We start from the raw sequence: 24,518 nt of genomic DNA on the forward strand, positions 1-24,518 counted from the left end.
TAGAAAAAAAAATTAGAAAAAAATAGTAGTAAATATAGTGCAAAGAATTTGATACTAGAAATATGCTTTAATTTACGAAACAGATACTGAAATTGGTACAATCATTTAGTGCTAAAATATAGTACAAAAATGTAGTACTAAAACGCTGTAAAATATAGTTTATAAATTAAGCAGATGTTAAGGAATTAGTACTAAAAATTGGTACTAAAAATTGTGTACTAAAACTATTCTACTCATATATGTAATGCTGAAAATATATTACTAAAAATATTCTACTAAAAAAATTTAGTGCCAAAAATGTAGTACTAAAATTTAGTGCTGAGAATATAGTACTACAAAATATGCTAAAAAGAATTTTGTACTTGAAACCAAAATAAATCCTTTTTTTGCACAAAAATTGAAAAATTACTTTCTTTTATTTAAGAATTAAGTTCTAAAAATCATTATTTTTTTTAATTATTTTCTTCTAACGTTAAAAAAATAAAGTTTTGAGATTTAATTTCTTTTTATTTTTTTATGGCTTTCAATTTTTTTTTTATTTATTTTTTTATTAAATATTATTAAATATTATTTTTTTTATTTTTTATTAAATATTATTATTTTTATTAAATTTTATTTTTTTATATTTTAATTTATTAAGTTTTAAATTTTTTATTTTATTTTTTTTTATTTTATTTTTAATTTAATTTAATTTCTTAATTTAATTTAATTTTTTAATTTAATTTTAATTTTTGTATTTTAGTTTATTTAATTTTAATTTTTTTTTTTAATTTAATTTAGTTTTTTTATTTAATTTTAATTTTTTTTATTTTTTATATAAAATAAATTTTGTATTTTTTTTATATAATTTTTATTTTTTTTTAATGTTTATAAATTTTAAGTTTTAAAAGAGATATTCATATATCCACTCAACAAGTGCTAAAGTATCTTATCCAATGATACAAATATTTAGTATAGAGTTGTTAGTAACAAAAAAATGTTATTTAAATGGTATTCTCTGTACAGCATAAAATCAATTATGTCAAAGCTTTGCTTATTCGCTCTGCACAAAAAATATTATTTTTGTAATTACAGATGCATATGTATAACACATCATTATTTCTACGCGTTCCTATTAAAGAAAAATTATTTTGCTCACTTTACAAGCAACTGAACTGTCAGCAGCAACTGTGGTGCTACACTGCGTATACGCAACCTTATGACTTTCTCACAGTGTTTTACTGCGCTCAACTTTACAGTTTGCAGGCTGACATATGAGTGGCGTGTAATCAATGCAAATTTATGTTAAGCATATACATAAATATACATATGTATATATTTATATATAATATGTCTGCATGCGTATATACATACATACATATACATATGTTCCTGTGTATGCAAGTAATGAAATTGTGTAGATGCCAGCGCCACTTGAAGCTAAAAGTCAAAGTATTTGAATATGACAAAGCTGGCAGCGGTTTTAGTGTGTCAACTACTTTGGTGCAATAACCTGTCAATGCAGAATTTTATTTCTTATTTTTATATTTATTTTTCTCATTTGGCTCTTTGAGCACTTTAGTGTACATGCATATGTATATGTGAACCAGTAAAATACTTAAGGTGCCTGTAAAGTAAGGCAGTGAGAGAAAGTGAATGCAAAAGGTGAAAGGGAACTGGCGAACTTGACTGCAAGTGTGACATTAACACACAAACACACACACGCACGTGCTTTGTTTAGGCGACGCCGCTGAGTACACACATATTTATGTGCTCTTTTAACAATATATGTGTATATATCAAGCTGAAAAGTTATGTACTTAGCACACATTCATATGGTTTGTATGCTTTCATGGCGCAAGCAAGTCATATATGGTTTGTCGCTTAGTTTACTTTGTCCTGTGTGCACTTTTCGCCTTTGTGGCTTTGGAATGTGTGTTCAACGGTGTGTGTGTGTGTATTTATAATGCACTTTGCGACGTTCATTTGAGTATTTATATACAAACATATGGTGCACACACATGCAGGTACTTGACTTTTAAATTTTACAATTGACATGCTTTGAGCGACAATAAAGCCAAAAATGCTTTCACTGAGTGGCACAGTGTGCAAGCGCTTATTATTTGGTTTTAGTGTTGAAAAAATAGCGACAGAAAAGCAATTTGCAGAAATACACTACAGGGGAAAATAAATTGACGGAGCATTAAAAATGATTACTACGATTCCACTGAAGCCATCCATAAAGCCTTTCACAAATATAGAAAAAATCCACAACGGAACTTCATTTTGAACGGTCGGTCTGTATGGCAGCTATATGCTAAAGTAATCCGATCTGAATAATTTCTTCGCAGATTGCAGCATTGCTTTAGGCTAAGACTCTTGCCAAATTTAGAGGAGATATCTCGTTAAATAAAAAAGTTTTCCATACAAGGTCTGGATTTTGATTGGTCAGTTTGTATGGCAGCTATATGCTATAGTGATTCGATCTGAACAATTTCTTCAGGGATTACACTATTGCTTTAGATAATAGCCCATGCCGAATATCTTAAAAATATCTGCTCAAATAAAAAAGTTTTCCATACAAGGTCTGGATTTTGATTGGTCAGTTTGTATGGCAGCTATATGCTATAGTAATCCGATCTGAACAATTTCTTCAGAGCTTACACTATTCGTTTAGGATTAGATTCTTGCCAAATTTAGAGAAGATATCTCGTTAAATAAAATAGTTTTCCATACATGGTCTGGATTTTGATTGGCCAGTTTGTATGGCAGCTATATGCTATAGTGATTCGATCTGAACAATTTCTTCGGAGATTATACCATTGCTTTAAGCTTAGACTCTTGCCAAATCACGTAAAGATATCTAGTCAAATGAAAAAGTTTTGTATGTCAGCTATATGCTGTAGTGATCTGTTAGGCGCGGTTCCCAGAAATTTGCAGTATCTTGTAGAATTTGTTAACAAGTATTTTTTGAAAAAAATTCAAAACAGATATTGTTGTAAGTAAGGTGACAAATATCATTCCACCTTCAATGCTTATTCAAAATGTAACAAGTATATTTTATGCTTTTCCTTCTTAAAATGAGACAAAATGAGACAAAATTCAACAAAGTCAGTCAGCTTCAACTTAAAGCTCTATAAATTCTGGGAATACCTTCATCAACGCTATAATTTTCGAATTCATTTTGCGGTAACGAACAGAGTTTGATGGAAGGAGCTGTGTCAAGTATATTTTACAACAACAAAAATGGCATACAACAAAAATCATACACACAAAATCATCTGGCAAAATATTATACACACATACATACATACATACGTATGTATGTGGCCACGAGTGTAAATTAGCCGAGGGAAGAACACAGACAAGAACACAGTGCTCAAATAATACATTTGAAATTTCGGTTACAGCTAGATCTGTGCAAAATAATATACACACATAGTATGTAGGTATAAGTGTGCGCGCAAAGTGTATGGCAAAACATACAAATACTTGCCAGTGCGACTTAAATATTCATACAAAGTAAGTGCAGTGCTTGTACCAACTTGTAACTATATGTATGTGTGTGTGCGAGTGTTTGGGTATTGGTGTGGATTTTGTTAATTAATATCCGTCGCGTAGTGATTAAATACTGTGATGACGGTTACTAAGCCAACCAAGGCTGCTGAAATGTTGCAAGAACACTAACAACAACAGCGTGAATTTAGAAAATAGTGTGGCAACCTTTGATGGCGCACATAAGTAATAACAATGTGGCAAACCAGCAGTGGCGTGATGTTGCACAATGAGTTTTGTGTGAGCTAGCACAACTGTTGGAGAGGAAACCAAGCTTTTAGCATACTTTAAGGCGTTGGAGATACTTTAGAACAAATATTAGCTTTAAAATGCAAGTTTTTGGATTTAATTAAATCGAATAGCAAATGTTTTTAAAAGAAAATTACGTCTTATAAGCAAAAAAAAATAATTTTGGAAAAATTTGATTATTTTATTAACTAAAAAATTTATTTATTAAAAAAAAAAATAATTAAAAAAAAAAAATTTTGTTTAAATTTAAATTTTTGAACAAAAATAATTATTTATCGAAAACTATTTATTTTTATAAAAACAAAAACATAAACATAAAAAACAAACTAAAAAATTTCTTTATTAAAAAAAAAAAGATTTATTTAAAAAAAAAATTTTGTTTAAATTGAAATTTTTGAACAAAAATAAGTATTTATCGAAAACTATTTATTTTTATAAAAACAAAAACATTTTCGAAAACTAAATATAAAATATTAAAAAAAAATCGAAAAATAAATATAATATATTAAAAAAAATTTGTGAAAAATAAGTATCAGTATTAAAAAAGAATTTCGAAAAATAAATATATGTAAGTATTAAAAAAAAATTTTGGCATTGAAATTTTTCAACAAAACATATTTTTGAAATTATTTATTTCTGTAAAAAAACAAAAAAAAAACACATAGCCATCTTTAGCATACTTTAAGGCGTTGGAAATTTGTTGAACAAATATCAGTTGCTTGACAAAAATGTTAACTTTTCTGTCTTATACTGAAAGAGTTTCTTGCTAAAATTCATGATTTTTCAAAAACAAAAAAAATTGCAAATAAAAAAAGTTTAAAATTACATATTTTTTAACCTAACTGCTATAGTGAATTTAGCGATAACTTTTGTGATGAAAAAAAGCTTAATTTTCAATAAAATTTTTTCTCTTCAGAAAAATTTTCAAAGCTCAAACATTAGTATTTTAAAATATAGTATAGAATTGGTATGTAAAAAAAAAAAATTAAAAAAAAATGTTGTAAAAAAAAATATAGCAAAAATAAATAATATTTTTTATGCAATTAATCAATTAAATTTCGTTTAATTTTCATTAAAAAAAATTGTGGGACAATTCTTAGCATTTAAAATAGTCTCGAAAATTGAAGAAAGGCTCGAAAGAAAAATTACAAAGTTATAAAGCTCTACTGATGTATTTTTTTACAAAATATTTTATAGAACTATTACGTTTTTTTTTTCAATTTTCTTTTTATAATTATTTTTAAATTTTTTAATTTTTTTTTAATTTTTTTTTTAATTTTTTTTTAATTTTTTAATTCTTTTTTTAATTTTTTAATTTTTTTTTAATTTTTTTTAATTTTTTTAATTGTAGTTTTTTAATCGTTGTATTTAAAAACTTTTTTTTAAACTTTTTTTAATGTTCTTTTAATGTTTTTTATTTTTTTCTAATTTCTTTAAATTTTTTTAATTTATTTTAAAAACAAAGTATTATGCAAAAGCAAAGAAATAGTTCGAAAATGTTATAAAAGCTTAACGGTTTAATTTTTTTTTTTTTTCAAAATTATTATTTCGTAACTTTTTGTTAAAATTTTTTGTAGAAACCGAAATTTTTCTAAAAAAAAAAGTTGGTAATATTAAAAAAACTTTTGAAACTAAAACACATCACATAAAATTATACACGTTTGAAGAAAATTTTTAAGTTTAAAAATTTCAAATATTTATAAAAAAGAAAAATACGTTTATTGACCAAAGAGAATCTTTTTAGTATTAAAAATTAAAAAAAAATTTGAAAAATTAAAAAAAATTTGAAAAATTAAAAAAAATTGAAAAATTAAAAGAAAGATTAGAAAAATTCCAAAAAAATAGAAAAATTAAAAAAAAATAGAAAAAATTAGAAAAGTTAAAAAAATTAGAAAAGTTAAAAAAATAGCAAAATTTGGAGGAAAAATAAATACTAAAAAATTAGAAAAAGGTAAAAATTTAATTTAAAAAAATGTATGCTCAATTTAAGTAATGACAGTAAAAAATTTTATATTTTTAATAAAAAAAAATAATTACTGCATTTGCCGCAAACCTACTCATGTTTCATCACTATATGCATACATTCTAAAATTATGTACATACTAAATTTTTCACACACACACTCGCTTGCACTCAAGAGCGAAGTCGAGAAAGAAAACAGAAAATTCGCCTTAAGGCCACTTAACGTTACTCGCATTAGCTCTTGAGTTGATTTCTTAAGATACTTATGACCGCGGCTCTGCACAGCTGCCTGCCACGTTTTACGGCTTTGTGCCATGGCAATGCCGCTGGTGCTTGTACGCTTCGGTAGTGAACCTGTTTTCTTATGTGGTAATTATTTGGAATCATTAGTTAATAACTTACGAGTAAGTAGAAGGCGTGCTCGTGTGTGGTTTGGCGTGTGGGTTAGCGGCTGAAGTGAAACGTTAGTATTAGATAGCGCTAATTTATCTGGCACCAGCAGGTGATGGCGTGGATTATGAGAAGGAAAGAGGAAGCAATGAATATATGTATACAACAACAACACAGTTATATATAAATATATATTTATAAATGCATACGAGTATATAGAGGCAGATAGAGAGCTAATGAATTTCTGTGATTTCTGCCGCGCTTGTTTTCGGGCATATATTGAATTTTTAAGCAAACAGCACACACTGGCTCACGCCACATACACTCAACAACCAACAAATTTACTTAATTTATTTTCCATTCCCCAACTGACTGCACACGACTCAGCCGCTAGCAGCCTGTGGGGCAGCAACCGGCAAACGGTCGTGTCAAATTTCCATTTAACCCAGTTGTGTGATGAAAAAAAAAGTTTTTGCCAAAATATCACACGCACACACATACATATGTTTATGCACATGTGAGCACGCAAAAATGTGCAAAATGCAAATACATGCAGAAAGAAATATATGAATTTGCGCGTATATACGCAACTAAGCGAATGCCACTGCATTACATGTGGCAACACCACGATTTGTATATCACAGTAACAATTTTAATAAACAGACGTACACATATACATACATATATACCTACTATCTGCTGTGGTTGCTGTGAGTGCAGCGCTGGTGCAGCTATCTACAATTTACCTGCCCGGCGGCTGAACACTTAATTAAATGTTACACATACCGCGTGTAGCTCAACTAGAAGGCCGTGTGCTGCGTTTCTACGCGCATGTATGCGTGTCTGTGCCAGCATAAGCGCACCGCAGTCATAGATATGCATTTATTATGGTATTTTTTCGCAGACAGTCAACACCTCTTCGTGGCAACGCGTGCTTGCAATGCATATTTTTGGCTTATAGAGCACAAATGTGTGTGCGAGTGTGCACCATATATATAACTATATGCAAAAAAAATTAGTTTTTGTGCAATTTTTTGTGTGCTGCTTTAAAAGGTTCTGCTTGGCAGCGGTTCACCAACTTTCGCGGCGTTTTTTGGCATTGAAAAACGTCTTCTCACACTTTTGTTGCACACTTTTAGGCTGTTTTTAATATTTTTTTAGCATACGTTTAGGTTACAGTTGGCGAGCATTTAATATTTGCATGCATGTTACTATTTGCCTACATGGCAACGTATAACTTAACCGTTTAAAATTGACCGCCTGCTGCTTTTGACGCCTGTCAAGCTCAACCTCACATCACTCATACGCCCTGCATGACCTACCACATAGTAATACAGCAAATATGCAGCGAAATACGCAAGTCGTATGGAAAAAAATATAAGTAAATAAAAAAGCAAAAACCACAAAAAAAACAGAAAAACAAAAACAACAAAACAACTGAAATAAAAAAAATAAAAACAAAACCTGCAAAAAGAAATAAAAACCACTAAAACAAAGAAAAGCAAACAAAAAAAGTGTTACAACAGAAACAAAAAAAAAACTGAAAACATATATAACAAATTGTTAGTCAATTATAAGGTTTTACTTCGTAAATAACACTTGATTAAAAACCAATTTGCAGGAAGCCAATGAAGGGCAACAACGGCTGCTGGAAACATGTGTGTGCGTGTGGCTGTTAGCATACAGACACTATATTAAGGGTATATAAAGCATATTGCCGGGCAATAAACAAAAGCAACAACAAAGATACAGTAACAAGAAAAACCGTTAACTTCGTTTGCACCGAAGATAGAATACCCTTCACCAATAAAAGCTAACTTGATTTTAAGCGGTCAGTTTGTATGGCAGCTATATGCTATAGTACACCGATCTGAACCATTTTATCGGATATTATACCATTGCCTTAGGCAATAATTCATGTAAAATTTTGTGAAGATATCTCGTTAAATAAAAAAGTTTTTCATACAAGAACTTGATTTTGATTGTTCGGTTTGTATGGCAGCTATATGCTATAGTGGTACGATCTGAACCATTTCTTCGGATATTGTACTGCCTAATTGGACAGTCATTCGTGCCAAATTTTGTGAAGATATCTCGTCAAATAAAAAAGTTTTCCCAACAAGAACTTGATTTTGGTGGTTCAGTTTGTATGGCAGCTATATGCTATAGTGGTACGATCTGAACCATTTCTTCGGATATTGTACTGCCTAATTGGACAGTTATTCGTGCCAAATTTTGTGAAGATATCTCGTCAAATAAAAAAGTTTTCCCAACAAGAACTTGATTTTGGTGGTTCAGTTTGTATGGCAGCTATATGTTATAGTAGACCGATCAGAGGAATTTATTCGAAGATTTTACCGTTGCCTTAGGCAATAATTCTTGTCAAGTTTTGCGAAGATATATCGTCAAATAAAAAAGTTTTCCCTACAAGAACTTGATTTTGATGGTTCAGTTTGTATGGCAGCTATATGTTATAGTGGTACGATGCCAAAATAAACATTCTAAGATTGTATTGCAGACATGGGTAGTCATTCGTGCAAAATCTCGTGCAGATATCTCGTTAAATAAAAAGGTTCCCCATGCAACAACTTGATTTCGGTCATTCAGTTTGTATGGCATCTAAACCTTGTAATGGTCCGATATCATCGGCTCTAATAAATGAGCAGCTTCTTGGGAAAAAAAGGACGTGTGCTACATCTCAGAGCTATATCTCAAAAACTGAGGTACTAGTACTAATTCAAGTATATACAGTCAGACAAACGGACAACCGACTGTATGGCTAAATCGACTCAGCCCGTCACGCTGATTCTGTTATATACAATTTTTATAGGGTCTCTGACGTTTCCTCGGGGCGTTATAAAAGTCATGAAAACTTAATATTTCCAACTCAGGGTATAAAAACTTAGAAAAAGGCAAAATAAAAAAAAAAAAAACAGAAAAATAAGACAAATATAAATAAAAAGGAAGACAATGAAACATAAACCTAAACAAAAAACATTTATTTGCAGCAAACGAAAGAAAAAACAAAAAAGAAAACAAACAAAAAACAACCAAAAAACAAAAAGAGAATGAAATTAAAAACATTGTAGAAATTTTAATGCCAACCAAACTTCTGCCGGAAAACAATGTGATGTGGATCAGTTTGAGCAAAAGTAATTAAAACTTTTATGCATACCGAGCGCGCACAAATTTATGTGCAAATATATGTATGTGTGTGTGTGTTTGGACACATTTACATTGTATTTTTTGCTTTTGTATTAATGTCGACAATTTGTTCTGCCATTTACAACATAGCTGGGACCTCTTATTAGATATTATAGCGCATAAATAGCAGAGAATCAATTCGGTTTGCAATGAAATGACATTAATACGAAAATAATTGATTTTTGCTATACTTGGCAGGCAATATTTGAAGCTTAAGAGCACAAAAAATAATAATTTCAAATTAAGAAAAATATTTTTTTTTTTGTAATGTTTAGAGAAAACGTAAGATAAAAAGATTTTTGGTAATAGACTTCGACAGAAGTAAAAGGATTTTTTTGTTTTTATTTTCTGTTAACAAAAAAGTAAATTTCTTCCTCGGCATATGTTAGCATCATCCTCTCCAGCTCTCTGGAGCGTACATTTGTTTCTTTTATCCACGCCCGCAAGATGGAAGGAATCTTAGATCAGGGCACCAGGGAAATAATGGAGCATCTTCTGTGCACTTTTCTTGCATTGGCAATACTAGGAGCTATCGATAGTGAGGAAGCATAGTCAGAGTCTGTTAAAATTCGCGCCAAGTTCAGGCATTCTAAACGATGACTACTCCTCTGGGACTTAGCAAGTGAACTCCATCTGGTATCGCAAAAGATCAACCTAACCTTTATCCAGCATATTAGGCCTTCCCCAAGCTTGACAGTTTTATGGTGTGTTTATAATCGAATGCTACACTTTGAGAAAGCAATCTATATACGTAATTATTTTTTGCTTAGAAGTGGAACTTTCTTATCTGAACGTGGCTTCAAATTCTTCTCAATTAAGCTATTTCGTATTGTCCGACTGAATCCTGATGCTTGCAAGATATTCTTGAGATCCTTTGATGAAAAAGGGGTATATTTTGACGTACAAATCAAAAGATCATCGAAATATTGGAATGTGGATGGCTTCCCGCCACTTTTTACCAGAGCATTGCATCAATTCAGATTTCCATTATTAGTTTCTTCGTTTTATGCATATAATTTTCGTATATTGTCTTATCAACAACACCTCTAGAATATTGTTTTAAATTTTTTTTCGATGCGAGTAATAGTTTCGGAGATACAGCCTTGAGAATTTGTGTCCACGAGACTAGCTATTTTACCAAAAGATGAAAATTGGGTGAGATATATGCTATTTATCACAGCGTCTCCTATTGGAAATTAGAGAAAAAACTGAAAGCTTCCTGGATAATCTACGCTAGAGCCAATTTCCGACTGAAAATTCTAGTGTTCTGATGATACGATACTTAAAAGATAGAAAATAAAGATATCACTACTACTTTTGACTATTAGTTTAGCAAAAGTATAACAAGAGAAAAGCATTTTAGGTCCTTCACATGGCATTAAAATTGAGAAAATATAATCTCTAAACTAATACGCGACTTTCAATTAATTTTCTCTCAAGTTGCTCATACATAAATATAAATATTTTTACAATCTTCAAACCTTTTTTAGTTCATTTTCAAATCAAAAATATCTACAATTCAATAAACTTAACAAGTCTACGCGCCTAAAAGCAACACTTGCACACAAACCAACATACTATTTGAAATGTTACACACATGTGGAATGCACGAAAACATTTTCTCCAAATTCCATTTGATTTTTGATATCGATTCTTACGCTCGACTTCCTTTTTGTAGCGTGTAATTTTAAATTTATGATCTTTTTCAATTACAGAGAAATACGTGAGGGCATCATACGCTGCATATTGGCCACGGATATGGCGCGCCACAATGAAATACTAACACAGTTCAAAGAGATTACACCCATATTCGATTACACAAATCGCGCACACATCAATTTGGTTAGTAGATAGGCAATTATATCGAAATATAGTATTTTGTGAATAGAAAAAATTTTTTAGATTTTAAGCCTGCAGAAATTGTGAAATTCCAACTCCATTTTAAAGCAATTACAATTTTAAAAAGAATTTAATACATTTGTAGCATACTTTTCTGAGTTTTTTTTTTATAAAGAAACTATTTTTCTTAATAAGAATAAATTTCTTTTACATTCAGGTATATATTAGTGAAAAAATACATAGAAAATAATTTGAATATTTAATTTCAAGCAATTCTGGAAAATTTTTTTTAAAAATTTAGCATACTTTTTAGCTGAAAAACACTGAAATAGAAAGTGCTCCGAAAAGTATGCTTATAAATATGTATATACATATGTATATGGTACACAAAACTTATTCATTCAAAAACACAGCCCCATTTATACTTGCAGCATACTTCCCCAGTTCTTTTATATATATTAAAAAAAAATACCAAAAAAATTTAAAAGAAAGATAGTCAAAACTATTATTTTAAAAATTTCATGAAAAATTAATTTTAATATTTAATTTCAAACAATTCTTGAAAGAAACCTTGAAAAAATATAAAAAAATTAGCATACTTTTTAGCTGCGAAACACTGAAATAAAAAGCGCTCCGAAAAGTATGCTTATATGTACTGTAAAAATTTCATAGAAAATAATGTTTAAAATTAAGTTTGAAGCAATTCTTGCAAGAAACCTTGATAAAAAATTAAAAAAATAATAAAAATTGTAGCATACTTTTTAGCTGCGAAACACTGAAATAAAAGCGCTCCAAAAAGTATGCTTTTATATGTATATCAACCTTCTCTCATTTTAACCCTCCACTCTCTTCTGTAGCTCTGCATGGTGCTCATCAAGGTGGCCGACATCTCCAATGAGGCGCGTCCCATGGATGTCGCCGAACCCTGGCTTGATCGCTTATTACAGGAATTTTTCGCACAAAGCGCTGCTGAGAAATCTGAGGGACTTCCCGTTACACCCTTCATGGATCCGGATAAAGTTAGTAAACCCGGTTCACAGGTGCGTTTCATCGGTTTGGTGCTACTACCGCTCTTCGAAGCATTGGGCGACTTAGTGCCTGAAGTGATTGAACTCATCATTATACCCGTGCGCATAGCGCTCGACTACTATAGGTGAGTAAGCGTTAGGTACATCCTCAAAACCTCGTCTAATACACCAATTTTTCTCTTTGCAGACGCTTAAATGATGCGCAGAATAAATCGCGCAAATCTGTTGCCGACACCGCCTCAATGGTCGCATCGGACAATACCAGTGCCGCCTCGGATGGTGGCGGCAGCACGACTGCTGTATGTACAAGTGGTGGTCATGCACACAGTTCAGCTGCTGGCACTAATGGACAGTTAACCGGCACCAGCACCGCCTCTACGGGCACTACAACCACCGGTGCGGGCGGTGGTAGTGGCAGCGGTGGTGGCGGCGGCGGTGGCGGCTCGGGCAGTGGTGGCACCAACTCTGGCGGCAGTATTTCACCACAAATGCCACGCTCACAATCGGGCATTAGTGTGAAGTCCCGCCGGAGTATACCATCACAGAAATCGGCATCACGCACCTCGGTCGATGAGCCGCAATGTTTGGCAGCCGAATTACACGATCTGCCCGAGGGTAGTGAGAGTGGTGATTCCGAGACGGCAACCGAAGTGGATGTAAGTAGCTATTCGGTATGATGGGCTCAATAAATTAATACGGTATTTGTGTAAATGTTATGTATTTTCATCTTCTGTGAGCGTAAGGGGCGGCCTTGAACTGTATTGCTGAGCTGAGCTCGTTGGGGTCTCAAAAAATGTTCGTTTCTTGGTTAAAGAGCTTTCAGATTATTGAGATTAAATATTGTTCTGGACAATGAAATCTTTTAAAGCTTTTGACTATAGATATAGGAAAGTTAAATGCTCTACTGAGGAGTCTTGGAGCCAACAGCACCTTAAGATTCAAAAAAAAAATAAAAATTATAAAAAATACGTTTCTTAAAAGACTACTTTTCTGACTATAGAAGTTAAATCTTGTTCTACCATACAAGTTTTTTAAGGCTGTTGGCTATGGAGATCCTGGATAGAGAATGAGTGTCAGCAAAATTTTATAAAAATCGGTTAAGTATTTCTGTGTATCTAAAGACCTTAAAATGAGGCTATGGCGCATTTTAGTCGAGGAATGTCTTTCAGAAAAGTAGCCTCCAAGTCCTGGTATTAATTTAAGGCAATTATTTTAAATTTTGACCAAAATCTCTTCAGGGTTTATACATATTTCAGACTCAAATGCCCAAAAGCTGTTATAAAGTGAGCTTCCTTTATCTTCTTGTTATTCATTCTACGTCTTTTTATAACATAAGAAACTCAAACCAAAAAGCTGATGTGCCTACTGAATGCGAGCAAATGCCTTCCCTTTAAAATTCAACATTAGGAGTTGCTTAATTTTAAATTCTCTGCCATTTAAGCTACCCACATTAAATACGAACCAGCATTTTAAAGCTGTGTAGAGCGAAATACCACCACAAAAGCAAAACAAATGCTAAAAGCACTTATTTATTACTTATTTCCATGTATATTGCCTACTTATGGGCGCCGAGCAGCCACGAACGAAAACTTCATCTTCATCTGACAATTTGCCTGACATTATATACATTTACATACAACATAGCACTGTGTACAAACAATAACAATAAGCAGCCTGCGAAGCGCGAAAAAATATGGCAGGACCGCGCGCGCTAATCCTTTTTGAGCCGTCGGCGTGACGCTTGTAAATACTTACAACTTACAGCTTTTTATTTTAATTTACAATGATTAAGCGCAGACAAGCATAGCAGCACGCGGTGCGCACTGTATGATTGGCTGAATGACGAGTAGTGACTCGGTAGTGACTTGGTGAGAGCAGGACGCGTACAAGCGCGGGCGAAGAGCGCATAGCAAGAGAGCGCCCGCAATGTACGTTTGTGTGCATTAAGGCGTGAGATAAATACCGTTGCATATTTTTATGTAACAGCGTAATTAATTCTTGTTGTTATTGTTGCGTGTATTGTTGTGTTTGCAGCCCTGTTGCATGCTACACTTTTTGTGCCATATAAATTTTAATGTATATTTTTGCCTTTGTTTTTGTTTTTGTTGCGGTTTTAATTTTTATGACAATCCCTTTTCCAATAAAAGCCGCACAAGAGCACAACAATAGCAACTAGCACGGCAAGTTTTACAATTATTGCGGTTGCGGCGCGCACAAAAGTATGCCACACTTGAAGCAACAACAGCGCTAAACTGCTGCAAAGCCAGCGAAAGTACTTCCTGTGCTTAGTTGTTGATTATTTTACGTTTTGCTCTTGCAAAAGTTGTTGTACGCTGTATAATTAAAAATGATTGCATAATTTCGGGGGTCACTTAAGTCGCTTTAGAGCGCTTAATTTAAGCATTATGACAGCTAAAATTAAGGACGTGGCCGTCGTGTGCAACAAATTCTGTAATTGTAAACCGTTAAGTTAGTGTTGCAGCATAAAAGTATGCTTTAATTTGTCGTTCTCGCCTACTTTAAAGCGGTAAGCATAATTTGTGTGGCATAATGGTAGGCGCGTAAATGAGTTTTGGAAATAATTAGCTGTTGTGTGGTGTTAGGGTTACATAAAAATAAGGAGAGTGCGTGAAATATAACACGCAGCGCGCATAATGGCCTAGAAGTATGCTACTTAATTCGAAACTCTCTTATTGTAGCTCATTATTTCTATAAATTTATTTTGCGGGTTACATAAACTTTTTCAGGAACGCTCATAAGATATTATATAATAATGAACGGGAAACTCGTATACCGATATCAAAACTAACGACTTGTAAACGAACTCAAAAAAGATTTCAAAAATATTTTTTTCGAAAAAATTATCGATTTTAAATTGATATCAGAATTCTCTGGTTCTTTCAACACTAACTAAAGAGCACGTTGTAGGGTTTTTAAGATGTAGATGCCACAGAGAAAAAGCTCGCAACAGTATAACTACTCATTCGAAATTTCTTTGAAGCCTAAAGGTATGCTTCATTTTATGCTATATAGTTTGAAATTTCTAGGAGAAAAATTTATTCAAAAATGCATATCCATGTTTACGGAAAAAATTAAAAAAAAATATATATAAAAGTAAGTACCTTAAACGCCTTAAAGTAGGCAAAGGTTTTGTGAAAATATCAGCTATTATTAAATAAACTTTATACGTCTAAAAGCAAGTCTTCCCACTGTTTACTAGCTGTTCAAGTTGTATATGATCACTCTTAAGAATTAATAACTGCACTTTCCACAACAAACCCTCATCACAACTCCTCTTGCAGGTCGCCGAGAAGACTTCCAAATTCAAAGTGGACACTGAAGGCAGCAGCAACCGTTCGAAATCTTCGCATTCTACATCGCGTAAGTCATCGCGCGAGAAACGCCCCTCCATGATCGGCGAGATGTGCAGTAGCGGCGGTGGTCAGCGCATACGCAACTCTTACGGCAACATACACGGCTATCACACCAATCGCTGTCACTTCAGCTCTAATCGCGCGGTCAGTCTGGACCAGTATAGCACCAATAATCGACGTCTCTCGGATGGCCTACAGCAAGTCATCTCCGACAGCAATGTCTTCTATAATCGTCAAAACCGTGGCAGTCTCGAAGCGACCGCCAGCCGTCTGGGCGACGATCTAAATATGAATGCCGCAGGCGTCGCTGGCGGCATCGCGGGTGTTACGCAGTCTTCCACGCAGCCACTCAATCCGAACAATGTGCCAAATGTGGAGTGCAGCGCCGGCATGGCGGCACATGTCAGCGGCGCGTGCACCAGTCAGTCTTGCCAGCATCAACATTTGCACCATACACACCACATCAGCCAGCATCAACAGCAGCTGCACCAGCAGCAAATGCAGCAACAGCTACAGCACTTACAGTCATCATCGAATGGCAATCTCTCACCCACCCAGTTGCTGCAACCGAAACTACAGCAACACTGTTGTGCTGCGGCCGCCGCTGCTGCAGCTGCTGCTGCTGCCGCGGCTGGCAACACGTCCAACGGTCTAGGCGGCAATGGCATTGGCGGCGCCACCGTTTCCAAATCCACCTGGAAGACACGTCTCAAACAGTTTTCCGACTACTTTGGCTTTTCATTCGATAAGGGCGGCAAGCGTTTCGGCAGCACACGCAGTTCACCGTGCCCGGCGCGCAACAATAACGGCACTGGTCTAACCGGTGTCAATCAAACTATTGATCCGCTGCTCGGCGGCAGTGGCGGCAAGCCGCAGAGCATTTGCTGCACCATCTCGAATAACCTGCAGTCCCCTAGTCTGCGTCACAAATCACTGGCCGCGGGTGCCGGTCTGCCCACCCACTCGGAGCTGGTGAATGCCGGTCGCCTACGCGCCTACAGCTTAGACGTGCCCTGCAGTCACACCAGCAATCCGCGCTACAGCAGCAGCAGTGGTGGCGGCGGCGATAGTAGTCGCAAGTCATCGCGTCATGATGGCGGCACCACCGGCACCGGCGACGACAACAATAGCAACAATACGCTACATAGCAGCGGTGGCGGTGGCAGTGAAATGCCCACTTGTCTACCGCCGCCCATACGCATCGGCAGCGTTGATGCCAGCGACACAATATTGATAACGACCGGCTTGCCGCGCGTCATAACGCCCGCTCAGCTGGGTGAGACTGAACCGAGTTTGAGCATTGACTTGGGTATGGCTAGTGGGTCGTCATATGAACCGCCGAAAATTTGACAACGGGGTAGCTCGGAGACGACAACGAACTCGCTCTCGAATAACGGCGCATTTGCAGCGCTGCTACAGCAACAGCAACAGCTGCAGAAGGAGGCGGCATCGCTGCGGCACAGCTCCAGCTGTAATATGTCCTCGATGTCGCTGACCGTTTGGTCGGCACTGGGGCAACGGCTAAGCGCGTTGGTGTGTCATTGCTGCGAACGAAAGTTACCCGAACCGGAGAATGTCTGAAGCGCAGAGTAGGGTGAGAGTAGGAGAGAGGGAAAACCGAACTAAGTTTATTTAGAAAAATTGGCTAAAAGAAAAATTGCAGGAACAAGCAAAACATTTACGGTAAATGGCATGCTGTTGTGGCAACAATGTTGCTGACTGGTCTTTAAGTGGTTTAGAAGAGTGAGAAAAAAGATGATTGCTTGATAAAATGTTGCTTGCAAGAAGTTTTTATGATATTACATTGCTTTCATTTAAAAAAAAAATATTTTGGAATTTTTTATAATTAAAACTTTTTCTTTTTGAAAAACCGAAAAAAAATTTATTTCGAAACATTTGAAACAATGTTTGGGAAAGAAATATCTAAAATAACTTTATTTCATATCTATGAGTACATATTTAAATTTTGGGTTTTTCAAAATTAAAAAAAAAAACTTTTGGTTTTTCAAAAAATATTTTTTTTTAATTTTGAAATATTTTAGAAAAAATGTGTAGAAAAAAACTTGCCTGGAACAACTTTTTTTGATATCTATGATGATCATATTTAAAATTTAGATCAAATGTTGCTAGCAACATGTTGCAGTTAGTTTTTTTTTTTTATTTAAAACAGATTTAGACACAAAAATTACTGGTTAGAGGACTGTCTGTGTATATTTGACTATAATAAAGAAGTGAAAGAATTTTTGAAAAACTTTGGGAAATATTGTTGATAAAATTTGTAAAGAAAAAATTTTCAGAGAAAAACTTTGGGAAATATTGTTGATAAAATTTGTAAAGAAAAAATTTTCAGAGAAAAAATATTTTGTAGAAAACACTTTTTGAAAAAAAATTCATAGAAAAATATAGGCACACGCGATTTTATAGAAAAAAATCGATCCGCTCTAACCTATGGTACAGCTATGTTCAAACCATGTACTCTTGTCTTCTGCATCTCATTGCCGTAAACACAGTCAAATAAATTTAGGTTTTTATATATAAATAACATTATGCTTGTAACAACAAATATTAGTAATATTAATAATTTTGTCTATTAACAAGCGGTGCCTAAATATATTATATTTTTTTTGCTAATGAGCCAATAAATTTTAATAAATTAATTTAATTTTTAAAAATTTGTTATAAATAAATTTTAGTTTTAAAAAATTATTAACGAAAAATATAATTTATAAATTTCTATTAACGCAAATATTTTTATAGAATGACTTTAATTATTATTTAAAATTTTTATTTGTAAATAGCGAAATATTTAAATATTATCAATGTGTATTTTTTAATAGTTAATGTTTTGTTTATAAAGGGAACGTCATGCCAATAATTATAAGTAGCCCCGTAAATAATTAAAATTTTTAATAAAACGATTAATAATTTACAAAAATATTTTATAAAAATTAAAAAATAAATTAAATAATAACGTTAAATTATAGAAAATAAAAATTTAACTAAATAATTAAACAATAATAAAATAAAAATAATTAAAATAATTTAACAATAATAAAATAAAAATAATTAAATAGTTCAACAATAATAAAATAAAAATAATTAAAATAATTGGTGTCGGAAACGGATGAAAAACATTTACTTTCAAAAATTAAAAAATGTTTTTTATCATAATTAAATAATTGAACAAAATTAAATAAAAAAATAATTAAAATAAAAAAAATTAAACAAATGAACAAAAATAAATTTAAAAAAAAATTAAAATAATGGGAGCCAAAAATTAAAATAAAAAAAAATTTAACAATTGAACAAAAATATATTTAAAAAAATTAAAATAATGGGTGTCAAAAATTAACAAAAAAAAAAATTTTCAAAAATTTATATTTAGCACATTTTATCCATAAACAACATGAAAAATGCGTTTTTACAAATGAAAAAAAAAATTTTAAACTAAAACAATTACAAAATTTTAAAATAAAACAAAATTAAAAAATATACAAAATTAACTAAAATTTCAAATAATAAAAAAATAAATGTTTTACAAAAATATTTCAATAAATATTATAAAATTATAATATTTTAATTAATAAAAAATGTTAATTTGTAAATAAAACACCTTAATTGTTTGTCACTAAATGTGAAATTTAAAGCTATAACTGTAAAATTTATAAAGATTTGTTTTTTCTTGACCAAAAATTTATTCAAAACTAAATTTAATATTTCATAATTTTAAAACAGTTTTTAAACCACGAAACTAAATTTTTCAAAATTATTTGAATTTAAATTTTATAATAAAAAAATTTTAATTAAAAAATACGATCATTATACTTTAAATAAAAAAAAAAAAAATAATGAAAAAAATTTAAAATTAATAAAAATTAATTTAATTTAATTTAATTCAAAAGTTTAAAAAAATTTTAAACCATAAAATTAGATTTTTTAATATCATTTGAGTGTAAATTTTACTATATAATAAAAAAAAATTAATTAAGTTTAAATTAAAAATAATAATAATAAAAAACAAAAATAAATAAAAATTAAAAACTAATTTCATTAAATTACTTTAAAATCATAATTTTAAAAAGGTTTTAAACCACAAAACTAAATTTTTTTTAAATTATTTGAATTTAAATTTTATAATAAAAAAATATTTAATTAAAAAACTAATTTTATTATTCAAATAAATGGTTTAAATGAAAAAAGAAATTATAGAAAAAAATATTTATAAAAAACAAAAATTTAAAAAATTTAAAAATTAATAAAAATTAAAAATTAATTTAATTTTTTTTATAAATGGTATAAATGAAAAAAAAATAATTTCATTTTTTTTATAAATGGTATAAATGATAATTATAGAAAAAAAATTCATAATAAAATTTTATAAATTAAATAAATTTTAATTTTAATTATAAAACCATACAAATTAATTAATTTAATTATTTTAAAAATAAATTTAATTTTTTTAATTATTTAAATTAAAAATCAATTTATTGATATTAAAAATAATTTCTTACTCTACGTTATGATATTCTGTAAACTAGCCCGCATATTATTTAATATTATCAGATATTTTAGTGGAAGCATAGCAAAATACAACTACAACATTTATAATAAGTTAGAAAACTGTTGAGGATGAAAATTATGTTATATTATTGCAAAGAGTAAGACTTTTATTTGTTAACAACTAAATTTTATTAAATAGCATGTAATTTTTAATTATTTAAGTTTATAAATATAATTTGCAAAAAAATAAAAATGCAAAATAAAACAAAAGAAAAAATTTGAGTTCAATTTTTGAGTTTTGTTTTTTTGAATGTACACATTGTTTTTGGTATTAATTTTTTTTTAATTATATGACATTTTAGGTGTGGATGCTTTTGTTTGTGCTTATGGTTTTGAAATATTTGTATTTAAAAAAATTTAAATATTTTCCTATTTTTTTATATCGCAAGATTTTTCGCATAAAATTTTTTTAATAAAATTTAAGATATTTTTGTTTTAATTTTTTTTTATTTAAAATTTTTTTAATTTTTTTTCGCATAAAATTTTTTTAATAAAATTTAAGATATTTTTTTTAATTTTTTTTTTTAAATTTTTTAAATTTTTTTTTTAAGTTTTGTAAAATTTATGTATTTATAATATTTTTAATAAAATTTTTGTAAAATTTGTAAATTAGAAAAAAAAATTGCACTAAGATGTTTTTATATAATTTAATTATTATTCGGCCTATAGAAATCCCAAAATTTTTTTATGTAAATTTTTAAAATTTTTTGCACTAAAATTTCTTTGAAGTATTTTGTTGTGAAATTTCTTGACATTTGTGTTTTCAGATTTCAAATATGAAATTTGTTGAATATTAGTTTCAAAAATTCGTTAATTAGTAAAAAAAAATTACGCAAAAATTTTTTTAAATGAACATTTTTGGCAAAATTTCCTAAAATATTTGTTTTCAGATGCGAAACATAAATAAAATTCAAAGCACTTAAACCTGCTTCAGACTTTATTCAAACCCCCATATTAATTCAATTTGATCATTTTAACTCCACTTTAATAAACAAAACAATAAAAAGTAAATAAATCGCTTAAACCCCAGCAGCTTACGTCGGCTGCAATCAAACTAAAAAACCACATTACGCACAAAAAGCGAAGCCACCTTATCCACAATATCCTTTCCAAACAAAAAAAGACCAAAACCCCCCAAAATTATGCTAATAAATCTCGGCAATAATACAAAAGAAAAAATGAGCGCATATGTATGCACATACAAATGAAATCTCAACCGCAATTTATCAATAAGTGCCATAAAATATGCAATACGTTTCCACTTGGCATTGTAGACGGCAACGGAGGCTGTGGCAATGGAAAATCATATGTGTTTCTTGTATAAGTACACATGTACAGACATGTATACATTAGCGGTTAATGATAACCCAGTGTGGAAAATACAGAGAACAAAATAGATGCTGGCACTTCAGAGCCTTGTTAGGATTATTTCCATACTCGGAATATAATCTGGGGTTTTGCTTCGATCATTTTTACCAAATATTTTTGAAAATCCCTTAAAAATAAAACATAAGTGGGAATGAAGGATTGGGAATAATTAGTTAGACCAAGCTCGAATTAACGTTCCTGAGCTCGGTCTATAGAGAAAAGAATTCGAGTTCAATAGCGAGGAAAAAAAGTAGGTTAATATTTCACAGAATTGCTTTGTGAAGTAGAGGCCTGTCAAAGACCATTTCCTCTTTGGCAATTTGTAGAACGTTCCACAAAGTAAATTTCAGCAAAATGAAGAAAAAATTGCTCTGTGATTTCCTCTTTCATCAAAGTCAGTTAGAATTTTATATACTGCAGGTCTCAATGAAACCTACTGAAGAGCATTTAAGTACTTTTCAATTTCATTAAGCACTCACAAAGTTCACTGGGTTCATCGCTTTCGTCATCAATTTACCACTTTATCTTCAACAATACGCCTGATACATTATAGCGCACGCATCGATATTTTCCGTTTGCGGCTGATTGCGTTGTGCGCCCAAATGTATGCTATCATGCTGCCAATTTAAGGATATGTCTTCATTGTCATTGTTATTTTTCATTGTTATTGTTGTGCCTTTATGGGCATGTTTGCTGGCAGCGTTATTTTTCCTTACAATGAAGGTATGTTAAAGAAAAATACAACCAAAAAATTTCCCTTTCGCCTCAGTTTGCCAATGTCTACACGCAGCACGCAAAAAATGTCTACCTGCTGTCGAACAGTTGTTTTATGAGCGCATCCGTTGCGGATTGTATATTCTTAGCGGCCCTCTAACTGTAGACGGGTGTGTATGGCGGCTTAGCCGGAAAGTGTCATTAAAGTCGCGCGCATTCTTACACACATCGATTGGTGTGTCGCGCAGCGCTTCATATGCTATCAAATATCAGGAACAGAAACGAATGAAACCATGATTGCCTCTGGCAACAAGCTAAAACATACGCTGGTAGTTATAGGACTCGAAAATGAAGGGGGTAAACGTGGTGTTTGTTGCACTGACGAGCAAAATTCGTGTCTTATGTAGGCTATTGCTCATCAGTATTACCTGCAGCACTCGCGTCAGTCGAAGGTGAGTGACGCTACGTATGCCGTTGCATACTTTTCGGGTATGCTGATATTACGCCTTATTGGGTATCAGATTGCATGTCAGTCGTCTCTAAATATCCGCTACACAGTTACTCATGCGAATGCCCAGCTCAACACAGCAACCACTAACTGTGCAGCCTACTAACTAACTGCTCGTGATATATGGTACCGCAGACGTAAGTTTGTAAGCTTGTCCCCAATAAATATAGCAGACTTGAAGCTATCGACAACGCTACAATCACACTCACACGCACATAAATAGCCCAGCAGATGGGGTGTGGATAGTTTAGGACAACTAATTGGTTCTATACTGAGTTTCAACGCCCAAAAGTGGGCTAAGAAATTGTTCTGCAATATTTCCAAACTTTTGATGCTGACTTGAAGTCATATTTGGATTGTTGGGTATATGGTTTTGTTTTTTGATAATGAAAAGTTGTCAATGCTTTTTTTTTTAATTTTAAAGAAGAAATTAATCAACTAATATGCAGATTAATTTACACAAATCTCAAATAAATCATAATCACTTTCTTAGAAAAGTTTGTCAATGAAAAAAGTATAAGTCATGTATGCAAGAAAAGTCTATGTAAACAATAATGATCAAATACTGAGGGCTAAATGTTCTCACTAATTTATAAAGAGTATGAGAATTCCAGAAGCATACACATAAGCCGAACGAAAATAAAAATATTTTTGACATATTTTTCTTTAAAAAGAAACAAATTACTTATACGAAAATTTGCGATTACTAAAAGGTACTTTATTATTGGTTAAAAATTAAGCATCTCTCCGTCAGCTATTCCCACAATATCTGATCGCTTCATCAATATCTATTAATACCTAAATATATAACATATTTTTTTCATCGCCAATGAGTAGGCATAAGAAAAGTGTAAAGCGCCAAAAAAAGTAATGGGCCCAAAGGGAATTTAAAGGAAATGTATAAACAAGTGTATGAACGCAACGAAAGTGACGTAACAGCCGACACAGCAGCATTAAAATAACGAAGTAAAATATTTTGAGAAAGCCATTTACAATTTCAGTGCAATTTTGATAAAATTCTAAAAATAATATTACTGAAGAATGACACACCAGCTCGGGCTGACGTTTTCGTAAAGGTTGCAATGACACAGGTTAGGGAGACGAGCGCACAAACGAGTCTGAGAGCGAGAGAGTATTGAGTCAAAGAGCTTAAAACGAGACTAAAGTAAGGAGTGAAAATGATATTTAAAGGAAAAGCGAAAAGAATTTGAGCAATTGAAAAGATTTTAAAAGAAAGATGTTATAAATAAAAGTAACATATTATTTTAGCGAATAAAATAAATTTGAAAAACAAATTTTTTTTAAATAAAATGTGCTGACTGAATAAATAGTTAGAAGAACGCAATGAAGATGGTAGTAATTTCAGTGAATAAAAAGAAACAATGAAAATTATGTATTCTTCAAAGAATAATGCAGAAGAGTTTCCAGGAAAAACAATTGTCTTAAAAAACTTTAGCAGGAAAAATGCAAAAAAAAAAAACAAAAATAAAGGGCATATTTGGCTCAAAAAGGGCAAGACTTTTTTCAATGTGTTAATACTATTTTTACAATTATTTTGTTTAAAAGTATTACTAGAAAATTTATTTTATTATAAGAAAGGTATTTCATTGTTTGATACAAAATTTTTTTAAATTGAAAAAAAAAAAAACCAAAAATTTGAAAATTTTACTTCTACTTTTCGAATTTTGTTAACTAAAATTATATAAGAAAGGCAAAAATTAATAGCAAAAGTAAAAAATTTTTAGTAAATGAAAAAATAATATTTATAAGTATAAAAGAAATCGTCAA

At 31.4% G+C, this 24,518-nt stretch overlaps 1 protein-coding gene and 1 long non-coding RNA gene across 8 annotated transcripts in view; one reads left to right on the forward strand and one right to left on the reverse strand.

Annotated features, from left to right (window-relative positions):
• The window catches only part of LOC105232119 (high affinity cGMP-specific 3',5'-cyclic phosphodiesterase 9A), a 194,434-nt gene extending 176,550 nt beyond the window's left edge, over positions 1–17,884 (forward strand). For all 7 annotated transcript variants that reach the window (XM_011213727.4, XM_049454463.1, XM_049454462.1 and 4 more), the window contains 4 exons: positions 11,055–11,181; positions 12,036–12,331; positions 12,394–12,862; positions 15,509–17,884. In XM_011213727.4, the coding sequence (XP_011212029.2) occupies positions 11,055–11,181; positions 12,036–12,331; positions 12,394–12,862; positions 15,509–16,930 (2,314 nt within the window). In that variant the 3' untranslated portion in view covers positions 16,931–17,884. The remainder of the gene's footprint in view (positions 1–11,054; positions 11,182–12,035; positions 12,332–12,393; positions 12,863–15,508) is intronic.
• LOC109579954 (uncharacterized) overlaps positions 1–24,518 on the reverse strand; it is a 182,400-nt gene that overhangs the window by 15,851 nt on the left and 142,031 nt on the right. The gene's annotated exons all lie outside the window — the stretch shown is intronic.

The sequence above is a fragment of the Bactrocera dorsalis genome, chromosome 4 (genome assembly GCF_023373825.1).
Source record: "Bactrocera dorsalis isolate Fly_Bdor chromosome 4, ASM2337382v1, whole genome shotgun sequence".
NCBI classification, from domain to species: domain Eukaryota; kingdom Metazoa; phylum Arthropoda; class Insecta; order Diptera; family Tephritidae; genus Bactrocera; species Bactrocera dorsalis.